General features: G+C 37.1%; 1 protein-coding gene and 1 long non-coding RNA gene across 2 annotated transcripts; one reads left to right on the forward strand and one right to left on the reverse strand.

Moving 5' to 3' along the window:
* Nucleotides 1-8,011: 8,011 nt before the first annotated feature.
* LOC132107227 (trace amine-associated receptor 4-like) lies at nucleotides 8,012-9,028 on the forward strand. The gene has a single exon (XM_059513465.1). It carries the CDS (start codon nucleotides 8,012-8,014, stop codon nucleotides 9,026-9,028), a length of 1,017 nt encoding a protein of 338 aa, XP_059369448.1.
* A 4,372-nt stretch (nucleotides 9,029-13,400) lies between these two features.
* On the reverse strand, nucleotides 13,401-15,653 carry LOC132107228 (uncharacterized). Its single transcript, XR_009424250.1, has 5 exons — nucleotides 14,554-15,653; nucleotides 14,350-14,423; nucleotides 14,050-14,138; nucleotides 13,652-13,691; nucleotides 13,401-13,527 (listed from the first exon to the last, which is right to left on the reverse strand). It is a non-coding gene; the product is annotated as an uncharacterized LOC132107228 (long non-coding RNA).
* Nucleotides 15,654-25,766: the final 10,113 nt, after the last annotated feature.

Genomic DNA, 25,766 nt, shown 5'->3' on the forward strand with positions numbered 1-25,766 from the left:
CAGCCGCCATTATGCGTCGGTGCGTAGCCAAAGACTATGAAAGGGAGCGCGTCGCTCGCGTTGCTTGCTCGCGTTTCTCCGGTTGACTATGTAAGGGGCCTTATGTATCAGTTCCACAAGCGCCACCTTCAGGCAAAGAATGAATTTGCATATTCACTTATATCACATTTTATGGTGAACAGTGTTGTTGATGTGAACTGGCATATCAACAAGGGGAAAAAATCTAAATTTGACTCAAATAATAGTACCATAGACTGCCAAGTAAGTAACACTGTCAAGGTCCAGAAAGTATGAAAGACATTGTCAGAATAGTCAATCTGCCCTCAGTGGTTCAACTGTAACATTATGAAGCAACAAGAATATTTATATTTTTGCCGACAAAAACAAAAATAATTATTTTATTCAATTATTCCTTTGTCAACAGTGTCCGCTGTGTCTCTCCATATCACCGTAAGCTGGGTATGGTCTTCTGTGTCAGGCACACCACAAGGTTGCACTATTTTCTTTAAAATCAATGCTAAATACATGTAAAAAAAAAAAAACAGCACATCATTGTGGTGCAGCTGATAAAGAAGGGCATACATGGGGCTAAAGGCACATCTTAAGGAACAGTTTTGCACTACTCCCATAGTAAATCTAATCTTCATTTAAAACTCTCATATGGTGCTATTTTCAAATATCATTATTTTGTGTACTGGGTGTCAGAAAATATGTTAACATGCATTAATTTAAAAATCACATTATTTTTCATGTGCACTACATTATTGTAGATCATCTATGTCCAGTCTTTCTAAAATGTGGCAATTTACCATTTGAGAAGGGTCTTTAAAGATAGATGCTAAATAGCACTTAAAAAATGGTTCCCCTTTAATTACGTGCCAATGTACCAATTTTAGTGTTACTTTGCACAATATTCTTTAGAGTATATTATTTAAAATTATTTATTTAAAATGAGTTGGCAGCAGAAATCACACCCCAGACAGCAACATAGTGTTGACCCAGATCTGGCCAACATAAAACCAAGTCTGCATTTGTGATCGAAGAAATGACAAACTACAATTGCTACTCTACATTGCTCAAAACTCGCGTTTGAATCAAAATTTAAATATGTAAACGTACTTACAGGCTGTTGAAAATAGCCCCACTTTATAGAAACAGCCTGTGTGTAGACGCCATTCTAGGCTACATTCCTAGGTTCAGGAAACACTCCTCCGGAAAATGTGCTGCAAACATCTGAATATTTAGGTTGAACTGTTCTGGAACAGTGTTGTAAAAACAACTTAACCACTGATTTCTAGTTGTGTCCTCTTTTCGGAGCCAAACAATGTTTCACTTTCACTATGAAACACAGCGTCTCCACGACATGGCAGCGGAAGCAACAGTGAGAATAAAATTTATGCCTTCTTTCTTTGCATGAACATTTGGACGGCATTATGCAAATCTTCCCACATCGTGCAGTATTTGCAGTATTCATAAGGATTAATTTGTAAATCTATAAAGTTTTCATATATGAATAATTTACAGTTTATGTGTTTAGATGCTGTAAATACTTTTCAGCATCAAAACTACAATTCAGCATCTATGCAAACATAAGTAAATGTACATTTTATAGAACCTCATTTTGCATAAAATACATGATAGTGTATCTAATGCTTACTTATTTTTTTTTGTAACTATGGGTAACAGTGTCAGGAGTAGGAGGGTTGCTTCAAATATGAGGGTATTTATGGACAAAACTCAGCTGCTCTGAGTACATTTAGGGAGTTAAAATAGACGGGCATGTACTATATATTTATATTTATCTAACGAACACTTTAAGAAAAATATCACGTAGCCTACCTGTTGAGTGTGTGTTGATGGTCTTTGTAGTTGGATGGCGGAGCTCCAAAAGCTCAATAATGAAGTGACTCTGAAAGGATTTTTTTACAGTTACAGACAAACAAGAAATTAAATTAAATTATAAAAACCTAAGCTGTTAAAAAATTGACCATTTATCATCAAACGATTCTTTAGGATATAATTCTAAATAAAACTGTTACTATTTGCAAAGAAACTTTAATAATAATCATTTGGATCATTTAGCATGTGTGTTCATAGCGCAAACTCCAATCTGTGTGTTTTTATGAAAATAACATAAATTGACTGGAACTACCAGTTCTTTCAGCTGTTTGAACACACCGAGTTTTGGTCTGTTCCTTCCAGACATAACAGATTTGGATTACAGTGCACAAATAAATTTGATTTGTTTTTTAATTATGTTGCTTTTGATTTTATTTTTAATGTATTTTATGGTTCTATTGTCAGTAACAGCATTTCACTAGCCAGGACCACACCACAAACAAGCTATGAAACAGTTAGTTGAACAGAGTGTTGGAGAAGAGTAGAAAGAGGATGAAAGGGTAGAAGGAATGGGATGATGGTCAGGTTGATCAAAGCATCTAGAATTGATGGCTCAGAGAGAATCAGGGTGGGGGTACCTTCTCTTTCATATATTTAGGCCAGGCAATTAGGACCCCCCGATACAACCTGAAAGAAAGGGAATGTGGGATAAGGTTGGCTGAATGGATGAGAAAGGGAGGGAAGGGTGGGTTCGAGAGAAAATAACATAGTATGGCGTGACGTGGCCTGATATATGGAGGTATCCAGAAGTAAGGTGATTTTGCCCAGAATTTAATGTTTTTTTGTGGTGTGGCCCTGCTCTTGAACATCTGTTAACCAATTAACTCCATTGCACTAGTTAGGACCATGCCACATACAAGCTATGAAACATTTAGTTGAACAGAGCGTTGGGGAAGAGTAGAAATGGGAAATGAGATGAAGAGTTGGCTACGAGATTGAGGAGTCCCTATATACAAGTTGCTCAGAGAAGGAATCGTTGTTGAGCAGAGATTAAGTAAGCCTAACTGCCAAATATGCTCATCGCTTGTTTACCCATGCCAAAAAGTAGTATACTTCAAGTTTATTTTATTAAGTATACTTAAAAAAAAGTTTAAGTTCAAGTATATTTTTAAGTATACTTTATGCAGCAAGTATACAAATATCAGTGTTCTAGTAGTATACTTGTAAGTGTACTGCAATACTCCTTGGTACTTAATTGGCCCACTTTCTAGTATACTGTATAAAAGTAAAATATAACAGTAGCAAACTTTGAGTATACAACTAGTTTAACTCTATGTTTGTAGTACTGCAATTATACTAAAAGTGAACTTATAGGTACTGACAGTTTAGTAATTAAATACTTTGTACACTTTGAAGTATAGTCTCAGTAAACTACTAGTTTAGTAGTTTTATTCTGCAAATATACTCATAAGTTTTCTTTAAGTGAACTTTACATCACACTTTAAGTATACTACTATGTCCCTATTTAGGTTTTAATTTGTATATATTTAGTTGTATGAATATCTGAACATACAAAACATCCAAAGAAATAAATCTGCTTGTAAACAAAAACATTTTATTCTAGCTTCATGTTCTTAAAAAAAAAAAAAAAAAAAAAAAAACTTTATTGTGGGTAAGTTTCATAAAAAATAAAGAAATAAAAAAGACTATGAAATGGATTCAGAATGATAATCAAAACGTAGATGGAGTCGATCAACACCCCAAAAGGTAATTATTACCTTTTCATCGTGGCCATTTTATTCCATAACGTTAAATATTTGGTGCCGTTTCATGTCAGATGATTGTTTTACATATGCTAGTATCCCTTTTTTTTCTTTCTTCACTTGGGGTTTGTTTTATTTTTATAAAAAATTTTTTTGGAAATTTGTACACAGGATGTGTACTAGCGCCATCTACATATATACATATATAACAATGAAAACACGGATTCTACAGGAGTATAGTTCAAATATATTTAGATTTTTTGTAAGTAAAGGTCAATTATACTTACATGTAATTTTAAGTATATTTCTGAGAAGTAAATAAAGCCCATTTTTGAGAAGTACATAAAAAGTTAACTAAAAGTATACTTTCCTATTTTAGTTTAAAAGAAGTATACTAATAGCACACCTGAATAAATAACTTTTTCATAAGGGTATATTTCGACTTCTGCTGCATAATCTGAGTGGATGAGTAGATTCAGACCAAAAGGATGGCTGCTATGACTATGGGATTAACAGGTGCATCTCAATAAATTAGAATGTTGTGGAAAAGTTCATTTCAGCAATTCGACTCAAATTGTGAAACTTGAGTATTAAATAAATTCAGTGCACACAGACTTCAGTAATAATTGTAAATAATTGTGATGCTTTTTGCTCACATTTAATAAAAACAGAATTTGATGATATGACAATCAGCTAATCAACTCAAAACACCTGCAAAGGTTTCCTGACTGATTAAAATGACAAAGGGCTCAAGAGCAGTTATTTTAACTGACTGAAGAGGTAGTAGAATGACGTCAGTTCCATGCTGAATGAGGTAGTGCCTGGGGCAGAAGGGGGAGGGGGGCAAGTTCAGGAGCAAGTTCAGCTTCCTGACAGCCTGATGGATGAAGCTGTCCTTCAGTCTGCTGGTCCTGGCCTGGAGACTCTGCAGTCTCCTCCCTGATGGCAGCAGACTGAAGGGGCTGTCTGACGGGTGGGTGTGATCACCTGCAGAGGGCTTTGCGAGTGAGATGTGTACCGTAAATGTCCTGGAGGGAGGGTAGAGAGACACCAATGATCTTCTCAGCTGCTCACACTATGCGTTGCAGAGTCTTTCGGCAGGACGCGTTGCAGGCGCCATACCACACAGTGATGCAGCTCGACAGGATGCTCTCAATGGTGCCTCTGTAGAAGGGGCACATGATAGGGGGTGGGGCTTTGGCTCTCCTCTGTTTGCGGAGGAAGTAGAGATGCTGTTGTGATTTCTTGGCCAGTGCTTGTCGATCCAGGAGAGATCCTCTGTGATGTGCACATCCAGGAACTTGGTGCTGCTCACTCTCTCCACAGTCGCACTGTTGATGGTCAGAGGAACGTGCTGAGCATGTGCTCTCCTGAAGTCAACAACAATCTCCTTAATCTTCTCCACGTTCAGTGAGAGATTGTCACTGCACTACCCGGTCAGGCGACTCACCTGGCTCCTGTAGTTTGTCTCATCTTTGTTGCTAATGAGACCCACCACAGTCATGTCATCTGCAAACTTAATAAAGAGGTTGGAGCTGTGTGACAGTGTGCAGTCGTGGATCAGCAGAGTGAAGAGGAGGGGGCTCAGCACACATCCTTGGGGTGCCCCAGTGTTCAGTGTGATGGTGCTGACTGAGGTCTTCCAGTCAGATAGTCCAACAGCCAGTTGCACAGCAAACTGTTGAGCCCCAGCTGGATCATTTGAGCAGTGTTGAATGCTGAACTGAAGTCTATGAACTTCATTCTGACATACGAGTCCTTTTTGTCCAGATGTGTGAGTGCTGAGTGGACGGCAGTGGCGATGGCATCATCGGTCGACCGGTTGGACCGATATGCAAACTGGAAGGGGTCCAGGGAGGGGGGGGAACTAGCCGTTTAAAGCACTTCATGAGGATGGGAGTAAGTGCAACAGAACAGTAGACATTGAAGCAGGATGGAGATGACTTCTTCGGGACTGGAATGATGGTGGTATTTTTGAAACATGGGAACAAGAGCCTGACTAAGTGAGATGTTGAAAATGTCTGTGAAGACATCAGTGAGTTCTGCTGCACACTCTCTCAGTAAAGCCCAGTGGATGTTGTCAGGACCCGGAGCTTTGCGTGCATTGATCCTGCTGAAGGATCTCCTCACGCTGTCAAGTCAAGTCACCTTTATTTATATAGCGCTTTAAAAAAAATACATTGCGTCAAAGCAACTGAACAACATTCATTAGCAAAACAGTGTGTCAATAATGCAAAATGACAGTTAAAGGCAGTTCATCATTGAATTCAGTGATTTAATCTCTGTTCAGTTTAAATAGTGTCTGTGCATTTATTTGCAATCAAGTCAACGATATCGCTGTAGATGAAGTGACCCCAACTAAGCAAGCCAGAGGCAACAGCGGCAAGGAACCGAAACTCCATCGGTAATAGAATGGAGAAAAAAACCTTGGGAGAAACAAGGCTCATTTGGGGGGCCAGTTCTCCTCTGACCAGACGAAACCAGGCTGCAGCAAAGTCAGATTTTGCAGTAGAATCATCTGTTTCCTGTGGTCTTGTCCTGGTGGTCATCTGAGACAAGATCTTTACAGGAAATCTGTATCTGGGGCTCTAGTTGTCCTGGTCTCCGCTGTCTTTCAGGGATGTAGAGGTCCTTTCTAGGTGCTGATCCACCATCTGGTCTGGATACGTACTGGATCCGGGTGACTGCAGTGACCCTCTGATCTGGATACAGACTGGATCTGGTGGCTACGGTGACCTCGGAATAAGAGAGAAACAGACTAATATTAGCGTAGGTGCCATTCTTCTAAGGGTCTGTCTGAGGTCAGCGTCATCACCTGGTCGCCGTGAGGAGTGCTATGATAGTTTTATAGAAATAGTTTACTGTCCTTTGTACAGTAACAACTTTAGACAGTTTACAGTGTAATAGCTTGAACAATGTGCAGTCTGTGAAAAATATGAGTAGTGCAATGTGACCAGTGCAGTAAATGAGCAGGTGCAAGTTAGATTGGTGGTGTGGAGTTCAGAAGTGTCACAGCTTTGGGGAAGAAGCTCTTCCTGAGCCTACTACTGCGAGAGCATAGGCTCCTGTAACGCCTGCCAGATGGAAGGATGGTGAAAAATCCATGGTTAGGGTGAGAGGCATCCTTGATGATGTTTCTTGTCCTGCCCAGGCAGAGCTTGAGTTAAATGTTCTCAATTAAAGTTAACTGGGTGCCGGTAATCCATTGAGAAGCTTTCAACACCCGCTGGAGTGCTTTGCGTCAGATGCAGAGCAATTACTGTACCATACTGAGATGCAATTTGTGAGTATGTTCTCAATAGTACAGCGGTAGAATTCCACAAGGATCCTGGGACTCAGGTGAACTTTCTTAAGGCTGTGTAAGAAGTAAAGGCACTGCTGTGCCATTGTGAACAGGGTGGAGGTGTTAAGGGACCAGGTGAGGTCATCAGATACGTGGATGCCAAGGAACTTGAAACTCGACACACGCTCCACTACAGCTACGTTGATGTAGATGGGTGTGTGTGCATGACTCCTAGTCCGCCTGAAGTCCATAATGATCTCCTTAGTCTTAGTCCCCCATTATAAAAGAATATTACTGAATTCAGTCTAGCAGGAGTGTAAGCAATCAAAAAAAAAAGCTATAATAAGTGAGTTCACCAAAACTGCACTGACCAAAACCTGTGTGTATCAGCGATGTTAATATTTAGTAAATCGCCTTAAATTATAGAAATATTAACTCTGTCTTCATTTGTATGTTAATCTATAAGAATTTAGATTAAGATTTTGTCAAAAATCCCCCACTATGGCCCCGCCCTGCAACATCAAGCCCTGCCCCCCAGCAGCCCCTAGATAAAGTATGTTTCCGCATCTATTGTTCAAAATTAACCTAATAACCTAAAAGTAGATGATTTTATTGTTTATTTATTGCTCATGAATTTCCCTTTTGAGGTCAATTATTTATTAGGTTTTATTACACTTAATTAAGCAACTCTTTTCATTTTGGACTGGGAAAGGATTTTTAGTTCTGGAAGTTCTAGAGTTATGAGAGGTTATGTTAGCATTTTATGTCACACTCATAAAAATAAGTACACATTTAGTTTTTAGTTAATCTCCATTTCAAGACAGAAGTAAAGTGGGTTAATTTTTTCCCCATTTTATCTCCTGAGGTCATGTAGTGTTTGTAACTATGGACAACAGTGACAGGTGTGGGGAGGGATACCTCAAATCTGAGAGTATAAATGAACAAGTCTGAGCTGTTTCTTTATTTAGAGAGTTAGATGAGCATGTATATGTTCCTTTTGACTTTGGTTATTGGTTTTTACCAAACTTTAATTTGTAAAATTATTCTGTTTATACTTTGGTTTATTATTGTCTGCCATCATACATTATACGTTATTAAGAAAATCTCAGCATCTGGACCAGACGTGATGACTTCAAATGAAACTCAAACTGAGAACGTCCTTCTCTGCTATCCACTCCGACTGGACTCCTGTCCAAAACTGCATTGTCTTACTGTTGTTAAAGTGGCAATGTATGTGTTAATGCTTCTGATGATCCTCACAACCGTTTTTGGGAACCTGCTGATCATCATTTCAGTCTCTCACTTCAAACAGCTTCAGTCTCCAACTCATCTGATCGTTCGTTCTCTGGCTGCCAGTGACTGTCTGCTGGGCTCTTTGGTCATGCCGTACAGCATGGTGCGATCTGTTGAAGGCTGCTGGTATCTGGGAGATTTTGTGTGTAAAGTTCATTCTAGTTTAGACATGAGCTTCTGTATCTCCTCATTACTGCATCTCAGTTTAATTTCTGTTGACAGGTACTGGGCCATTTGTGACCCTCTGAGGTACAAAATGAGGGTCACAAACAACACTGTGACTGTTTTTACAACCTTAATATGGCTGTTTTCATTTCTCTACAGTTTTTATGTTGTGTTTTCAGGTGTAAACACAATTGGTTTGGAGTTGTTTATCATGCAGGTTTATTGTGTGGGAAGTTGTGTTCTGTTTTTTAACAAGCAGTGGGGTCTTATATGCCCAATTCTCACCTTTTTTCTTCCTGGGACAATCATGAGCGCTCTGTATTTAAAAATCTTCCATGTTGCACGAAAACATGCAAAGGTTATGTCAGAAAGAGTGACTGGAGGGTTGAAGAGCCAAATCTCTGCTCACAGAGAAAGAAAGGCAGCTAAAACTCTGGCCATTGTCATGTGTGTTTTTTTGTTCTGCTGGCTGCCGTATTTTACAGTTACTGTTCTTGACCCTTTTTTCAATTTTTTCACCCCAGCTGTTGTTTTTGATGCTCTAATTTGGTTTGCATATTTGAACTCCACTTGTAACCCCTTGATCTATGGTTTTTTCTACCCTTGTTTTCAGAGTGCATTTAAGATTCTCATTTCCACTTACATCTGTGGCAACAAGGATTCAAATGCTACAACATTTAAATGAACATGGCCAAATGAATAACCCCAAAATTATCATATGACTTTTTTCTGTAATTCTTTTCTATGGCAATGCATTCATTTATTGATTTATCTATTTTTATTGGGTACAACAGTACTGAAGACATACCTTAACCCGGTGAATCCTAACATATGAAATTATTGTCAGAAAATTGTATTTAATTTTTTGCCACTTTTTCGGTGCACCTAGAGCTCCAGATAAATCATTAATCAAGTGACATTTATAGATTGTGATTAATATATATTTAAAAAAAATTAAACGTTGAATCTATTCTGATTAGTCCATTTATCCTTACCAATCACCTTAGTTAACCTAAATAATAACCATAAGGTATCTACATTTACTAAGACATCTATAAGCATTGATTTACAGTTCAGAGATTTAAAAAAAAAGATAAACTGCAGTCTTTAAAACCAACTTTGTGTTTTTCTTTTTTTTTTAAGAAAAGGAATGAGTCAAAAGTCATTTGTCTTGTTCAGACCATCAGTCCAAATCTAATTATTTGTATATTGGAATCTGATTTAAATGATTGACTGTCCACACTGTGTATTGCTGTGTAACTGTTCAGACCTGATCTGTGTGTCCGTGGCACTCGTTTGTTTTGCTGGATATCTGCATCAGTTTCTATGGCAACCAAGTTGGGTTAGTATGCCTACAAAAAAAACAGCAACAGCAATACAGATATTTACAGATATTGCCTTACAACATGACAACATGTTGCCATCGCACTGGATTATATCATGTCTTATGGGGTAGCAGCAGAAATGTTGCAAGCTGGAATGCACAGTTGTGTATTCTGTGCTGCTGTCTCTGCCAGTCTCGAAACTCAAAGAGGTGTAGGCCAGCTTTATATTGTCATTTTCCGCTTGACTTGCACTTTTCAAAAACACAACCTTGTTTCTACAAGAAATTCAGCATGTTTTCCACAAACAGCATCTGACATGTTTACATTTTCTTTAGCTTGAGAAAGTGAAGTCTTCTTGATTTTGCCAAGTATGATATGTTCCTGGATCAACATCTTTTGATGATCCTGGATCAACATTATTTTCCAAAAATATAGATTTAACCCAACCTCTACCCCTAAACCTAACCCCACCCATGTTTTATTCCTTAAATCAGTGTGAACTGATTAACGAGGGTGTTGAAGCACCTAACCCTGATTGTAATCCTAAAACAGATATTTCTCAATTCTTATTGGTTGATTGAAATGTTGTGTCAGGAACAACAAGGATGTTGATCCAGGAACATGTTGTACTTGGTGAAATCACACTCACCAGAAAGTGACATAATCAAAAGAAATTGCACAAAATCTGATCTGAAACAGATTTCCATAAAATAAGTTTAAGTAATATTTCAAAGCATAAAAAATGTAGTTTGAAACAGATTCGTAGGTCATATTTCATGTGATTTTTTAATTAAATTTTTTTTTTTGCTGTTCATTGTTGATAAAAATGATTGGATTCCAAATGGATAAGTTAGGCTTATGCACAAAAATCAGATTTGGAAAGTCTAAACAAGGGTTATTATATGGATTTAAAACATATAAATATATCAAACTTACCGTTTTAATTATTTAGATTTAGCATACATATTAGTTTCTTGTCAATCTACAGGTTCAAATATACAAATTGTGTGTTTGGTGTGTAAAAAATATGGGTTGATTTTCACATGGGTATGAAAAGAAACAGCAAACAGGCTTAATGAAAATCCAAACAAATTCTCTGCCAGTAGGTAACAGAAGAACAGAATGGCAGAAATAGAGCAGTTTCCTCAGTAATGGAGGTACACAAAACAGCACTGCACTCATGAACACTGCGTTATCAAGCATTATGCAGGCGAGATGAACATCAGGGAAGAAGCTACGCAAAATCCGATCTTAGCGGTCAGACTGAAACAGATTTCCAGAAATGCAACCTCAATTTTAAACCACATGAATGTAGCTTGAAACGGATTTGTAAAAATCTAATTTCATAGGATTTTTTGACATTTGCATATGCGATTGGATTTCAATCAGATATGCACAAAAATCCGATTTTGACTGACAGTCTGAACAAGGCTATTCTAAACCTTAGCCTTTTAAATGTTATGTTCTTGTTTTTACATCCTCAAAAATTAGAATTCTTGAAATTATAATTAAGACATTTCTTGTAGGGTTTAACGAATTTAAGACTTTTTAAGGCCTTATCTATGTACGGTATACTGTCCATGCCCAGAAAGGTAAGGACTAAACATTTTTTTCGATGCTTCAACAAATTCTAACTGACCCTCTGATGTCACATGGACTACTTTGAAGATATTTTTATTACCTTAATTTTCAATGGAGGGACAGAAAGCTCTTGGACTAAATCTAAAATATCTAGAAACTGTGTTCCAAAGATGTACGGAGGTCTTATGGGTTAGGAACGACATGAGGGTGAGTTATTAATGACATCATTTAAATTTTTGGGTGAACTAACCCTTTAAATTTGATAAACCAAATTTAAGACTTTTTAAGGACCCATGTAAACCCAATATATATCTGTATGAATGAATTGAATATTGTTTAAAAACATATCTGTATGAATGAATTGAATATTGTTTAAAAACAAATCTGTGTGAATGAACTGAATATTTTTTTAAAACATATCTGTATGAATGAACAGCTGAGAATACACCCACATTCAGGTGACCATAGTGTCAGTATCAAAGATGCCTATGTCCTTAATACTGGGAAGTTTTATTATGATACAAATATTGTATCTAAAGGCCAAAATGTCCCAACCTCACCATTTATTCACATTTAACTTTTTATATTTTTAAATTTTATTTAGAAATGTGTCAGCTTTCAAGTCTGTTATAATAATGCATTTTTTTTTTTTTTACAAATTATAGGACATATTTCTTAATATTAGGTCACTTTTTCAAAATTCCCCACACAGTGAACATAACAGTAGTATATGTCAGCTAAGCTGTAGATAATTTTCCATTGTTTTGGCACAAAATGCACTACATTACACTACACTTACATTTTTCACTAAATTTAATTTTTTCAAATTACATGAATTATTTTCTCGCTTATATTATACAACCATCACCAATACCTTTATTCTATGTTCATGTAGTGTTTGTTGCTATGGGTAAAAGTGACAGGTGTAGGGAGGGTTAGCTTAAACCTGAGAGTAAAAACTTGGTTCACTTGTCTGGTCTGAACCCAAGTTCGATTTTTCCCCCTTCACCAACTGGACTGCATTCATATTATTTTATGTGGGTCATCAAGCCAGCAGCTGTTTACCCCGTTGCTTAGTAACGACTGCGCAGGAGAAGGCAGCAAATGCATAACTCGCTGCATTTTTATGTATTTTATGTTTTTGAACCGTTTGTTTTGTTTACAAAGCTTCGGTACATAACGGCATTTGTGTCTGTCTTATGAATGTATGAGACATAGGCCTACAGCCCTCTGTTTGTCATGCGTCAGTCACGCTCATAAAAAAATTGTGACAAAAGTGAGTGAAACACACACACAAACACACATTTTCATCAAATAATACGTAATTAATAGCGGTTCACTTCCGCAATTTGATACGATTGCAATCACATCAGTAGGGAACCGTACCAGAGTTCACATGAACCGTACCCCAGACCACCGTTTTTAAGCGGACTTGGGTACGGTTCGCTGGTGTGCACCCGAGTTCACACAGCGTTCACATCATTCAAACGAACCGAACTATGACGTCAATCGAACCCGGTGCGCACTAAAAGTGCTAGTGTGAAAGTGCCCTAAGACTACTGAACTAGTAGTTTACTGAGACTATACTTCAAAGTGTCCTAAAAATGCTACAAGTATTTAATTAGTAAACTATCAGTATAAGCAGTCAGGCTCTGTAACTGTGAAAATGCTTGAGAATTAATGCTTTAGCTTATAGCTTTTTGTTAAAGTAGGTCATTGTATATAAAAAAAGTATAATAATAAAATAAAAACGTGTTTATAAAGCATTTTTTTTTTTTTTTTTTTATACAGTATTCTCAAAATGATTGTCAGGCAAAAGACAGAATAAGTTTCATCTCACGTTTCTCCATCTGGCAGTCTAGACAAGAAAAAAACTTTCTATTAATTTTACAAATCAATATTTGTCTCCATCTGGTGGGTCATCATTGAAAGTGTTTTGAAAATGATTCTGATGGAGAATCATTTAATTTCAATTGTAAATAAACATACAACGGCTGAAGGCACCAAAGAACATGTTGAGGATTGAGGACAGGAGACAGCACTAATGATGGATTCTGAGAAATATAGGAGCTTCTGAGGTTTGGGGGGAAAAGATTCTGAGGTTTGGGGGAAAAAAGTGCAACAATTTTTATACATTTAGAATTTTATTTAATTTTATTTAGAAAGTAACTTCATGAAGAATAGATTCATGAGGAATATCTTTTGACCCAAAAGTGACGCGTGTCATCCAGAGGTGGTTCAACATGACACTGAGCAATGGCGTAAGGGTGTTGTGCTTCTGGAGAAACAAAGATGAGTTTTTGTTAAATATTTTTTTGTTAAATCACTTAATAATTTTCTGAAATGGTCTGATACTTGGTCCATGATTATACAATTCTAATAGTAATAAAATATTTTCTTACACTATGTCCTGTTTCAACATATTGTTGCGTCTCTTTTGATCTAAGGGATGACAGAAAATAAAGAAAAAGTGGCAGAAATGTAAATAAATAACATAGTTAACAATGTTATGTCCAAGATTTGTCGCCTGTTAACTAGCCCCAGTCATGTTCATATCTGTTATAATATATGTAACTTATATATTCAGTCAAAACTATGCAAGTTAAATAATATCACAAAAAAAAAGCTTTCACATGATTTCATGCAAATAGTGATTAACTACAGTTAGTAAATAAGTAAAATGTATTTATTTATTTTTAAATTCATTACTTCTGAAATCTCTGACACAATCACTCCCCAGATATATGCATTTATTAAGAAAATTATTAAGAAAGATAGGGATGTGGGATGTCTTTCTCACCAAGTGAGTCAGGGCCACCATCATTTTATGGAGAGGAATCAATGATTGTAACTTGACCCAAATGTGACACATGCAGTCTGGAGGTGCTTCTAGTTGTTTTTAGCATAAACCAGAAAAGCAGATATATTCATCTTTTGATTCATCCTTGCAAACATTTAAAAACTTTCAATTTTACAGTTGTGTTTAATGCATTTTGACAAGGTTCAAGTTTAGTTGGTCCATATTTCTTGTTTTCACATCACTAACTGGACAACATTTAATAGTAATTTAAGTAATTCATATTGTTGGATGTTTTATTACCTTGAAACAGATGACTTTCAGAGTTGATGCTGCTACACCTGTAACAATAGTCCAGCTCCATACCGACAAGACGCCTGTAAATTTAATTTGAAATGTGACTTACTTTTGTGCAATAATGAAATTGAAAAAAGTGGCATATTTTGCACAAATATTGTCTCTACTATTTTTATAAAAACAAACAAAAAAAAACAAACATAGACTTACAAGGTTTTGTTTTGGGCAAGGCACAAGATCCTCTCCAGAGAGTCGCCAAACAATGGGAAATATTACACACTTGTGGTACTGTAACCATGCCAATTGTGTTACAGCATTTCTGCATTGCCAGATTTATTTTGATCGGATACAGTGTTTCTCTATCTTGCCCCTGGTGGCCCTGCTTTTTGCTTCCCCACTCACTATAAAATTCAGTAGCTCATTAGTAAGCTGGGAAAATTGGAGCGAGGTTGAAAAACAATAAAGTGATGAAAAACAGAAATAAAAAAACTTTAGCATTAGAATATTAAAAACTACAGAGAACAATTCATTGAAGAGATGCCTTTAATTAAACAACTATCTAATTGTAAACCTATGCCGAATACAAATTTTTTAGTGCTTGGTTTTTCAAATGCACCAACATATATTCCAACACATTTACCAGAACTTGTAAAAATAGGGGTCCCGCTATCACCAGGATTTCCCCATTTAGAAAGAGTAAATTCTCTGAGATTCAATTTTTTTTTTATTTTACATTGGACTTTATCAAAACGCCCTGCTTTTAGTCTGTAAAAATAAAGATATGAAGATATGTTTTCATATAATATGTCTAAATCTACAGGCATTATATTTGATAGTTTATCAGAATTGCTTTCCAATTTCACTTTAGCAAAATCATAATCATTGGCGAAAACTATGTTATCTGTATTAATATTGTAGGCTAAACTAAATTTTTTATTTTGGAAAAGAACAAATATCGTTTTATTTTTGTATTTCTCTAAAACATGTTTAGCTGTAATTATAACTCCATGTCCAACATAAACCCCGAGACCTCTGTTAATAAAATCATGAGTATCAGAATCCCAAATTAAAATAATACAAGGTTTTTTCACAGTTAAATATACATCAGTGACATTATTTTTAATTTTCCCTTCTTTGATTAGCATGCCATCGTATGTAGATTTTAATATTTCTACAATATCAACAAAGTTTTTCTTTGATTTAAAATGTGAAGAAAAGTATGGAATATTTAGCATTTTTTTACAATATTTATATTTTTTATAAGTCACAATTGATTGTTTTAGTTTAGTGCGAATATTTCCCATTGTTAACAATCTGAAAAAAAGACACAAGAGACATGTTATTAGACAATACTCCATTGCTGAGACCTTCAACAACAAAAGTATGTTAAAGAAATCTAAAATAAATATAAAACAATAAACCTAAATGACTAAAACTGTCCTCTCAGTGGTCAGAGTGCACGTTAATGAGCTCTATAGCTGTTGTTACACACAAAAAAAATTACCAGTACAATTTATGTTACATATATTTGTGTAAATTAGAAATCAAGGCTTCACTGGCAGCATTCTTAATGCACCTATTTTGGATATTTCAGGTATTTTAAGATAAAGACGCATGCTTTGGTTTTTATTTGATAACTTTGTGCTCACTCACAGAATCATGAAATTATGAATTATGATAGCCTACTGCTTTTCATTGGATAGGACTGCTATCTCACCTCAACTGAACCGTGCAAGAGTTAATTTTCAAACAGGCTGACGCATTACTCAGATAGAAAATGAACCAGGTTCCAAAACAAACACTCTAAACGACCAAATGTAAAACGACCCTAAGATTACTAACATTACATTTTTCTTTTTTGATTAGTTATCATGTTGTTTTATAAAATATAAGAAAATCTAAACTTAAGTTGTTGCTTAATTAAATAGAAAGAGCTAAATATTTTTTTCCCCAAAGTGATAAAGAAATCATGCATTTAAAATCACATACCTTTAATAAAAACTGTTGACTCTGATCACCTGTGATCCAGTCATGTCATTTATAGAAGATCTGAACCAATCAGTGTTCATGGGTTGTATGTGGGAGTTTCTTTGGGCAGTGCAATGAGTGTTGCAAAACCTACCATGCTTTTACATACTTTGTGGTATACAGTAACACAGAGTAAAATGTGAAAACATGCAAGCTGTTCCTACCTGACTTACTGGAAGGAGCTTTACTTGTATGCAAAGCAAAGAGAGTGTTAGTCAGTGAGGACCTGACATCACAACCTTTGCTGTGCTGTGATATTAGGGCCATATGATATAACAAAACTCATGTAACTTCTTTACAAATTTACAGTAAATGTATTCAACATCTTTCTACAGGACAGGAACAACTCTAGCAAAAGTTGTCGTGGGATTTAAAAACAGCACAATGACTGTACTGATAGTTTGAGAGACTCAAATAAAATAAAATAAAATACGATAAGAGATACAGAGTAAAGTGGACCTTATTAAAACATGTGTTAGTTGGAAGGAGTTGTTATGCCTGTCAACATTCTTAATTAGTAATTTGTAGCCAAAAAAAATCAGTAACAGACTTTTTTCACGCTTCTGCGTTCAAAAAGCTAAAGCTTCAAGTAATAGTGTAAAATAAATTCTGCCATAACCTGTATTTATTAAAGAGAATACAAACAACATATCACATTAAAGAGAAATACATTTGGATAAAATGTCAAATATTCCCTCATCAAAGAAACTGTTCTCATGTGGGATCCATTGTGTGTGTGTGTCTGTGTGGAATCCCACAGATTAATACATATATGGTATTAAAATAATCTGGATTTGAGTATGAATGAAATATACACTGCATGAGAGTGTTGAGCGCTCCGTGATGTTCAGGGTTTAAGAAAGATATTTTCTACAAAAAATAAATGCAATATAGCTAGATGTAAATATGAATTATTTATACAATCCTTATTTATCACCATATCGCCCAGCCCTAAAAACATTCATTATTTTATCAATCATTAAATCTGTAAGATGATATAAAACAGTATCATGAAAAAATAAATTTGATTTGACCATTTAATATAGATAGATACTGTATATAGTAAGAACATGAGTCACCTGTCTGACATCTGAACATGCAAACTGCTGGTACAAGTAATTAACAACATCTTACAGAAAATAAAAGTATTTGTATCGGAACTACTTTGAGCTTTCCAGTCACTCCAGTCAGTCTCTGAAAAGAATTTGTGTAATTACAATCATTTTAAGTTTCTAAATCACTTTGCATTCTTGCAAAAAAAAGAGCAACCAAGCATGTTGTAGCTACAGTACATACTGTACTTGACATAGATCAGTGTGCTGTCAGTGCCTCTACCTATAACCACGTCATTATTTGCATGTACTTTTGATCAGTCACACAATTAATCCGGAATGTTTGACTGTTAGAAAATTTTAATAAATTTGCTATTGCCTTGATAGAGATTTACCAGAAAACAAAGTTGTACAATGCTATCCTTTCATTGCTAAATTGGTCTGTGATACCCGGAGAAGGCTATCTGTTACCATTCACATGTATCCCAATGACGATGTTGTGGCATATGGATATCAGTATAAACAAATAGGATTTGTCTCTATAAATGTATGCACTATATAATGCAAATACGTCTCACATATGGTCAAATTCTCTGAATTCTCAAAGTTCTAAGAATAGGTCTACATTAAAAGCTACATTATTTGAGGTTGATTGAACACTGGTTGTTGTAACCAAACACAGCTTTGAACTCAAAAGTAGAACACAGACAAAAATGATGCAAATAAAAGTAATTTATTGCCAAAAATCAAACAACACAATCCATCTCTCATTTGCTGTTGGAGATAATTGACTGAGGTGGGCCGGAAACTAAACATGCCAGAGATATAATAATTCATTACATTTATATAGCTCTTTTCTAGGCACTCAAAGCGCTTTACATAGACAGGGGGAATCTCCTCATCCACCACTATGATGCGACGGCAGCCATATTGCGCCAGAACGCCCACCACACACCAGCTTACTGGTGGAGAGGAGATAGAGTGATGAAGCCAATCAGCAGATATGGGGATTGTTAGGAGGCCATGATGGTCGGAGGCCAATGGGCGAATTAAGCAGGATGCCGAGGTCACACCTCTACTCTTTTCGAAAGACATCCTGGGATTTTTAATGACCACAAAGAGTCAGGACCTCGGTTTAACATCTCATCCAAAGGACGGTGCTTGTTGACGGTATAGTGTCCCCATCACTACACTGGGGCACTAGGACCCACACAGACCACAGGGTGAGCACCCCCTGCTGGCCTCACTAGCACCTCTTCCAGCAGCAACCTAGTTTTCTCAGGAGGTCTCCCATCCAGGTACTGACCAGGCTCAGCCCTACTTAGCTTCAGTGGGAAACCGGTCTAGATTTGAGGCACCGGAGAAACAGAAATAGAAAAAAAAACAACACCCCAACAACAGCATTAAACAAAACTTGGTCTAAAGAAACAGAGCTGGCAGAGCAGGGCAACTTCGGTCCTGGAGGGCCACTGTCCTGCAGAGTTTAGCTCCAATCCTAATCAAATGTTTTTTTTTTTTTGCATTTAATTAAATTCATCTGTGATAAAGTATTCAAACACCATGTGAGTGTCACTAATGGGAGCAGAAAGTGTCCAGCTTGACGTGTCTGTTTTCAGCTCCACCCCCGACTGCAAGCGGCTGCTCTCACTGACCGCCATCTGTAGCCATGCTTTAAGTCGTACTCACCTAGTGAAGCACTGTATAGGAGCTTGATTCGTTTTGAGAAAAGCATGTGATCTATGATGTCCAAAGCTTCATTCGCCTGAAAACCACGCAACTACCTCAGTATCTGGTTCAAACGAAGCATGTCACGATCATCAGCTGGAGTGCCCATGAACTCCAGCAGAGGGCTATCCACTCTGGACTTTTGTATTTGGTGTCCCGTTCTTAAAGCTAACCACAGCCAGGTGTTCCCCATTAACACTCCCTTATATAATCTGTGTCTTGACTCTCAGTCATGGTGAAGTCTTGTTTAGCCTAGTCTGACATTTCTGAGTGTTTTCCCTGTGTGTGTTCCTTCCATGTTTGATCTTGGATTGTTTATACAGACTGTGATTCTCTGCTCCCTGCCCCAACCTCTGCTTGTTTCTGTTTCTGATTTTGGATATCCCCTGCATACACTGTTCTCTGATCTCTGCCTGTTTGACCATTCTTGATAATAAAGTACTGCAAATGGATCCGAACATCTCTGACTCCACGTTACAGAAGACTTCAAGTCACCACTGACCCTCCAGAGTCAGGTCAAGTGACCGCTGTACTTCCAGAGCCTCGTCATGTCTCAGCTGAACATCCAGAGCCTCGTCTCATTCTGTTGGTTACACCCAGCAATGTTCTCTCAGTCCGTTGTGTTTCTGTCAAGGAGACTGTTACTGCTGTGGAACCTCCACAGGTGGCGGCAACTGCTGCAGAACCTTCGGAGGTGTCAGTAGTATCCATCCATGAACTCACGGTCTGTCCTGTCACGGCCATGGAGGCCATCCATGAACTCACCGCCTGACCGGTCACGGTCATGGAGACCATCTACGAACTCTCGCCCTACCCTGTTATGGCTGTGGAGGCCATTTTGGAACTCTGTTTCAGTCCTACCTGACCAGACTTGCTCTCCTGTGGCTGCTCCTCCAAAATGCTCTCCCTCCCACCCACTCCTGCCTCCTCTGCCACTGTTGTCTGGTAGTCCCTCTGCTCACCCTCAGCCCATCATCATTGCGGTGTGAGCTCCGCAGGACTTCCATCCTCCAGCATGGCCGGAGTCGCCATCACCTAAACCTTCAGCCTTTAAATTTTTTTACAAAATGCAAAAATTTTGGCAAACTCTTTTTTTTTTTTATCAGGCTCTAATAAATTGAATAAGACTCTGACATTATCAAATCATGCTATTGATTTTTTTTAAATAAAATGATAATCCATAATACATGCATTTCCAGCATGCAATGCACCAAGGAATATTAGAAACACTGATGCATGCATTAAAGCAAAGCGTGATGGAGGAAGTGGCGTAGCATGTTCACCGAATCATTAACTCTCCTACACAGTAACAATATTTCAGTAAAGCTTTATTTATTAATTTAGAAATATTTATTTTTTGCCACATAAGGTGGATTCAGGTTATTTTATGTGGTTATATAATGTGCATTAAGAATGGAAGTATTGCCAGGTATTATCCAACCACAAATGCAAGTGTGTGTGTGTGTGTTAGGGTGACCAGATTCAGATTCAGATCAGTAACAGACTTTTCTCACACTTCTGCGTTCAAAAAGCTGAAGCTTCAAGTAATAGTGTAAAATAAATTCTGCCATAACCTGTATTTATTAAATAGAATACAAACAACATATCACATTAAAGAGAAATATATTTGGATAAAATGTCAAATATTCCCTCATCAAAGAAACTGTTCTCATGTGGGATCCATTGTGTGTGTGTGTGTGTCTGTGTGGAATCCCACAGATTAATACATATATGGTATTAAAATAATCTGGATTTGAGTATGAATGAAATATACACTGCATGAGAGTGTTGAGCGCTCTGTGATGTTCAGGGTTTAAGAAAATTCTGTAAACTTAATGAATAATATTTCTGGCTGAAAACTATCAGTACCTTTTTTTCCTTCTACAGATTATTTTCTTACAGTGAATGAATGCTATATTCTATATATTTTGACTCCCCCACTAAAACAACTTATTAAACTCCTATCTGACAACCGATTATATTCACCTAGGACAAAAGATCATATTTCATTAATACTTTTTGAGGACTGTGTACTCCTGCTGAGAACAAAAAGCACTAATATTTATATTTCTTATAGTTGGCATTAAATGAAAATTCATCCAGAGGCACTGATATTTTCTACAAAAAATAAATGCAATATAGCTAGATGTAAATATGAATTATTTATACAATCCTTATTTATCACCATATTGCCCAGCCCTAAAAACATTCATTATTTTATCAATCATTAAATCTGTAAGATGATATAAAACAGTATCATGAAAAAATAAATTTGATTTGACCATTTAATATAGATAGATACTGTATATAGTAAGAACATGAGTCACCTGTCTGACATCTGAACATGCAAACTGCTGGTACAAGTAATTAACAACATCTTACAGAAAATAAAAGTATTTGTATCGGAACTACTTTGAGCTTTCCAGTCACTCCAGTCAGTCTCTGAAAAGAATTTGTGTAATTACAATCATTTTAAGTTTCTAAATCACTTTGCATTCTTGCAAAAAAAAGAGCAACCAAGCATGTTGTAGCTACAGTACATACTGTACTTGACATAGATCAGTGTGCTGTCAGTGCCTCTACCTATAACCACGTCATTATTTGCATGTACTTTTGATCAGTCACACAATTAATCCGGAATGTTTGACTGTTAGAAAATTTTAATAAATTTGCTATTGCCTTGATAGAGATTTACCAGAAAACAAAGTTGTACAATGCTATCCTTTCATTGCTAAATTGGTCTGTGATACCCGGAGAAGGCTATCTGTTACCATTCACATGTATCCCAATGACGATGTTGTGGCATATGGATATCAGTATAAACAAATAGGATTTGTCTCTATAAATGTATGCACTATATAATGCAAATACGTCTCACATATGGTCAAATTCTCTGAATTCTCAAAGTTCTAAGAATAGGTCTACATTAAAAGCTACATTATTTGAGGTTGATTGAACACTGGTTGTTGTAACCAAACACAGCTTTGAACTCAAAAGTAGAACACAGACAAAAATGATGCAAATAAAAGTAATTTATTGCCAAAAATCAAACAACACAATCCATCTCTCATTTGCTGTTGGAGATAATTGACTGAGGTGGGCCGGAAACTAAACATGCCAGAGATATGTGGGTGGAGGTGAGTCAGAAGTTTTGTGGTCAGGCATGCAGTCAGGATGAATACAGGTTGAGTGAGATTTGAGGCACAGGAAAAAAAAAAACCAACAACAGCATTAAACTAAACTTGGTCTAAAGAAACAGAGCTGGCAGAGCGAGGCAGAGCTGGGCAACTTCGGTCCTGGAGGGCCACTGTCCTGCAGAGTTTAGCTCCAATCCTAATCAAATGTTTTTTTTTTTTTGCATTTAATTAAATTCATCTGTGATAAAGTATTCAAACACCATGTGAGTGTCACTAATGGGAGCAGAAAGTGTCCAGCTTGACGTGTCTGTTTTCAGCTCCGCCCCCGACTGCAAGCGGCTGCTCTCACTGACCGCCATCTGTAGCCATGCTTTAAGTCGTACTCACCTAGTGAAGCACTGTATCGGAGCTTGATTCGTTTTGAGAAAAGCATGTGATCTATGATGTCCAAAGCTTCATTCGCCTGAAAACCACACAACTACCTCAGTATCTGGTTAAGGTTTCTCATGGTTCAATAAGGGATGGGGGTGGGGGTTGCGTGAAATAATAGATAGGAGAAATTTTATTTCATGATATCTAAATTTGACATCTTAACAGCAAGCATAAGATAACATGACATAACATACAGTCAAGTATGGTGACCGATACTTGGAATTCGTTCTCTGCATTTCCAAAGTGCACACACACAGCAATGAACACACACCGTGAACACACACCCGGAGCAGTGGGCAGCCATTTATGCTGTGGGGCCTGAGAAGAAGTTGGGGGTTTGGTGCCTTTGCTCAAGGTCTCCTCAGTCATGGTATTGAAGGTGGAGAGAACAATGTACTTTCACTCCCCCCAGCTACAATTCCTGCCAGCTCAAGATTATAAGTCCCACTCTCTAACCATTAGGCCACTTATTCCATTAGGCCACGACTTTCCCACATCTGTGTGTGTGTATTTGACTATTAAGGTGCAAGAAGAGCTGGGCCCATATTCACAAAACATTTTATCTTACTGTACCACTAAGAGTTCTCCTAAATAGCAGTAAAAGTTTTTTAACTAAAAGTTTCCTTTTAAAACCTATTCACAAAGCTGCTGAGACAAACTTTCACTAAGGAATAGACAGAAGTCTTAAAGGGGTCATATGATGCTTTTTTAAAGATCATTATTTTGTGTATTTGGTGTAACAGAATATGTTGACATGCTTTAATGTTCAAAAACACATAATTTTTCAAATACTGTACATTATTGTAGGTCCTCTATGCCCCACCTTTCTCAAACTCATTTTCTGCAAAGTCTCTCCTTCGGACAAGCGCAGGCTGCTCTGATTGGCCAAGTAACCCAGTGCATTGTGATTGGCCGAACACCGCAAGCACTCATCAGAAATGTAACGCCCCTTTCCATAATCGCATTGTCCTTAGATTTACCATCAGTTTAAGCCCGAAAGAGGAACAGAGTGGCCTCACAGACACAGTGATGAAGCTCCAATCGTGAAATAGGTTCACGAAACGGTCGCCATAAAATGCGTTACTGTTTTGTTGTAAGTAATCTTAAAAATTTCTAAATGCATCTACTTTCGGAAGGCCAAATAAAGTGCTTTTGCACTCATCTCCCTGACATGACTGCTTCAACACTAACTGCGGTTACTGAAACCGTACCTTCTTTCTTTGCGTGAACATTTGGGCGGCATTACGCAAATATTTCCACATAATGACATGTTGGGGTGTGTTTGAATGAGCCGTTTTAGGGGGGGGTGGCAGAGTCATAACTTTGATAATGAATATCACTTTGGATTTGAGACTTTAGTCTTTGCAACTTTACAGATCTTCTTTATGCACCAAGAGCTTGTAACACTCCAAAGAGAAAGGAAAAATTGAAATCGCATCATATGACCCCTTTAAGTTAAGAGCAAGGGCAGGATTGACCTTGTTGCTATGGATGATGTCAGCATACTTACTAACTATGCATACAGTGATTGGCTGATATTCTCTGTCAGATATTTATTCATAAAAATATTGTAGAGCGCAATATTATCTTGCCATATTCAAATCAAGATTTTATAATGCAGGCTAAGTGTCAATAAATTAAACAAGTAGGCTATATATATCCAGCTAATTTTTCAGCCTGTATGTATGTTTCTCATAAACAATTAGTCAATATACATTAGGGCTGCTCTCAACTAAAGATTTTTCTAGTCAACTAGTAGTCATTCATTTTAAGCATTATTTGACTATTAATCACACTTTTATTAATAAACTAAATAAATCATAATAATGGGCCTTTAATTGCCTACATAGCCTAATAAGTGTTCAAGCGCAAGCAAAAAAAAAAGGCTTGCCACAGTGAACCGGAAAATATAATAATTATGAATATTGTTTTGTTTATATTTCCAACCAGTTAAGAAATGTGCATATCAGAGAATAATTAGTCTAAAGTAATATCCTAATGTTTTGTCAAAAAAATTAAAATTTCTCTGTCGCGTGTGACTATCCTGAACTGCAGTTTATGAAATTCTGTATTCCTGTAATTGTGATTTAGTTTTTAGTGATAGTCCCCTGATATAGGTCCCACTGGAAAAACAGAAAAACCAGTTTGGAAGTGCTTGGGGTGTGCAGTTCATGAAGTAACCACAAGGAAGCAGTGTAAACCTGTGTGTGAGTCAGATTCTTATTCACAGCTGTTTCATGCACGCTCTGGTGACTGAAGCATCTCTGCATTTACTCTCCATGTGCGTGCAACTGAAGCTTAAGAAAGCACCTGTTTTTTATTAGAACAGTAATCCAACTCCAGTCCCTCTTAAGGAAGCAGAGGAGAGATAGAGGTGAAAGGGTGAGTGATGCAAACACTGTGGGCCAGGCACATATTTGGTGAAAGTGTGTTTTTGCTTAAAGGCCAGATTGCAATCTAATTGTTTGTTATTCAAAGCAAACAAACCGGTGCACATGTACCTTGATGGCAGTGCAGGTTGAGGCTTGAGAAATGCTCAGTTTAGAAAAAAGGACATCATCTGGACAGAGGAATGTGTGCAGAATACAGTCAAGTCCTTGTCATTTCAAATAAGCATCCACGTGGTGCGCAAACCACAAATGATTCCATCATGAAAGTCACCATCCTCCAGCCAGATTTACAGCTATTTCTGACCAGTGTGAAACGGTAAATCACTGCGACCGTCCAAATGGTCACCCGTTGCTGTTTGCGGGCCCTGTTCACTCACTTTGCCAACCACAGATGGAGCAGTGTGCATTTGTAGAAAGAGTAACCTTACGCTGACCTGTGGAACACACTTCACCAATTAGCAGCCTTACTACAGGATCAAATGGAATTGAAAACATTCACTGACGAGACTGCTGTGCATCACAATGGTCCATTCATGAAAGCCACGGCTGCTGCCTTTTTTCCCCTCGTTCTTTCTTTCATTCTTTCCTTTTTTATGAATGCATCTAGAACCTGACCTTTCTCTCGCACGCAGCTTAGGCCGGCTTTATGAGTCAGGCTC

Source organism: Carassius carassius, chromosome 27 (assembly GCF_963082965.1).
Source record: "Carassius carassius chromosome 27, fCarCar2.1, whole genome shotgun sequence".
Lineage (NCBI taxonomy): Eukaryota > Metazoa > Chordata > Actinopteri > Cypriniformes > Cyprinidae > Carassius > Carassius carassius.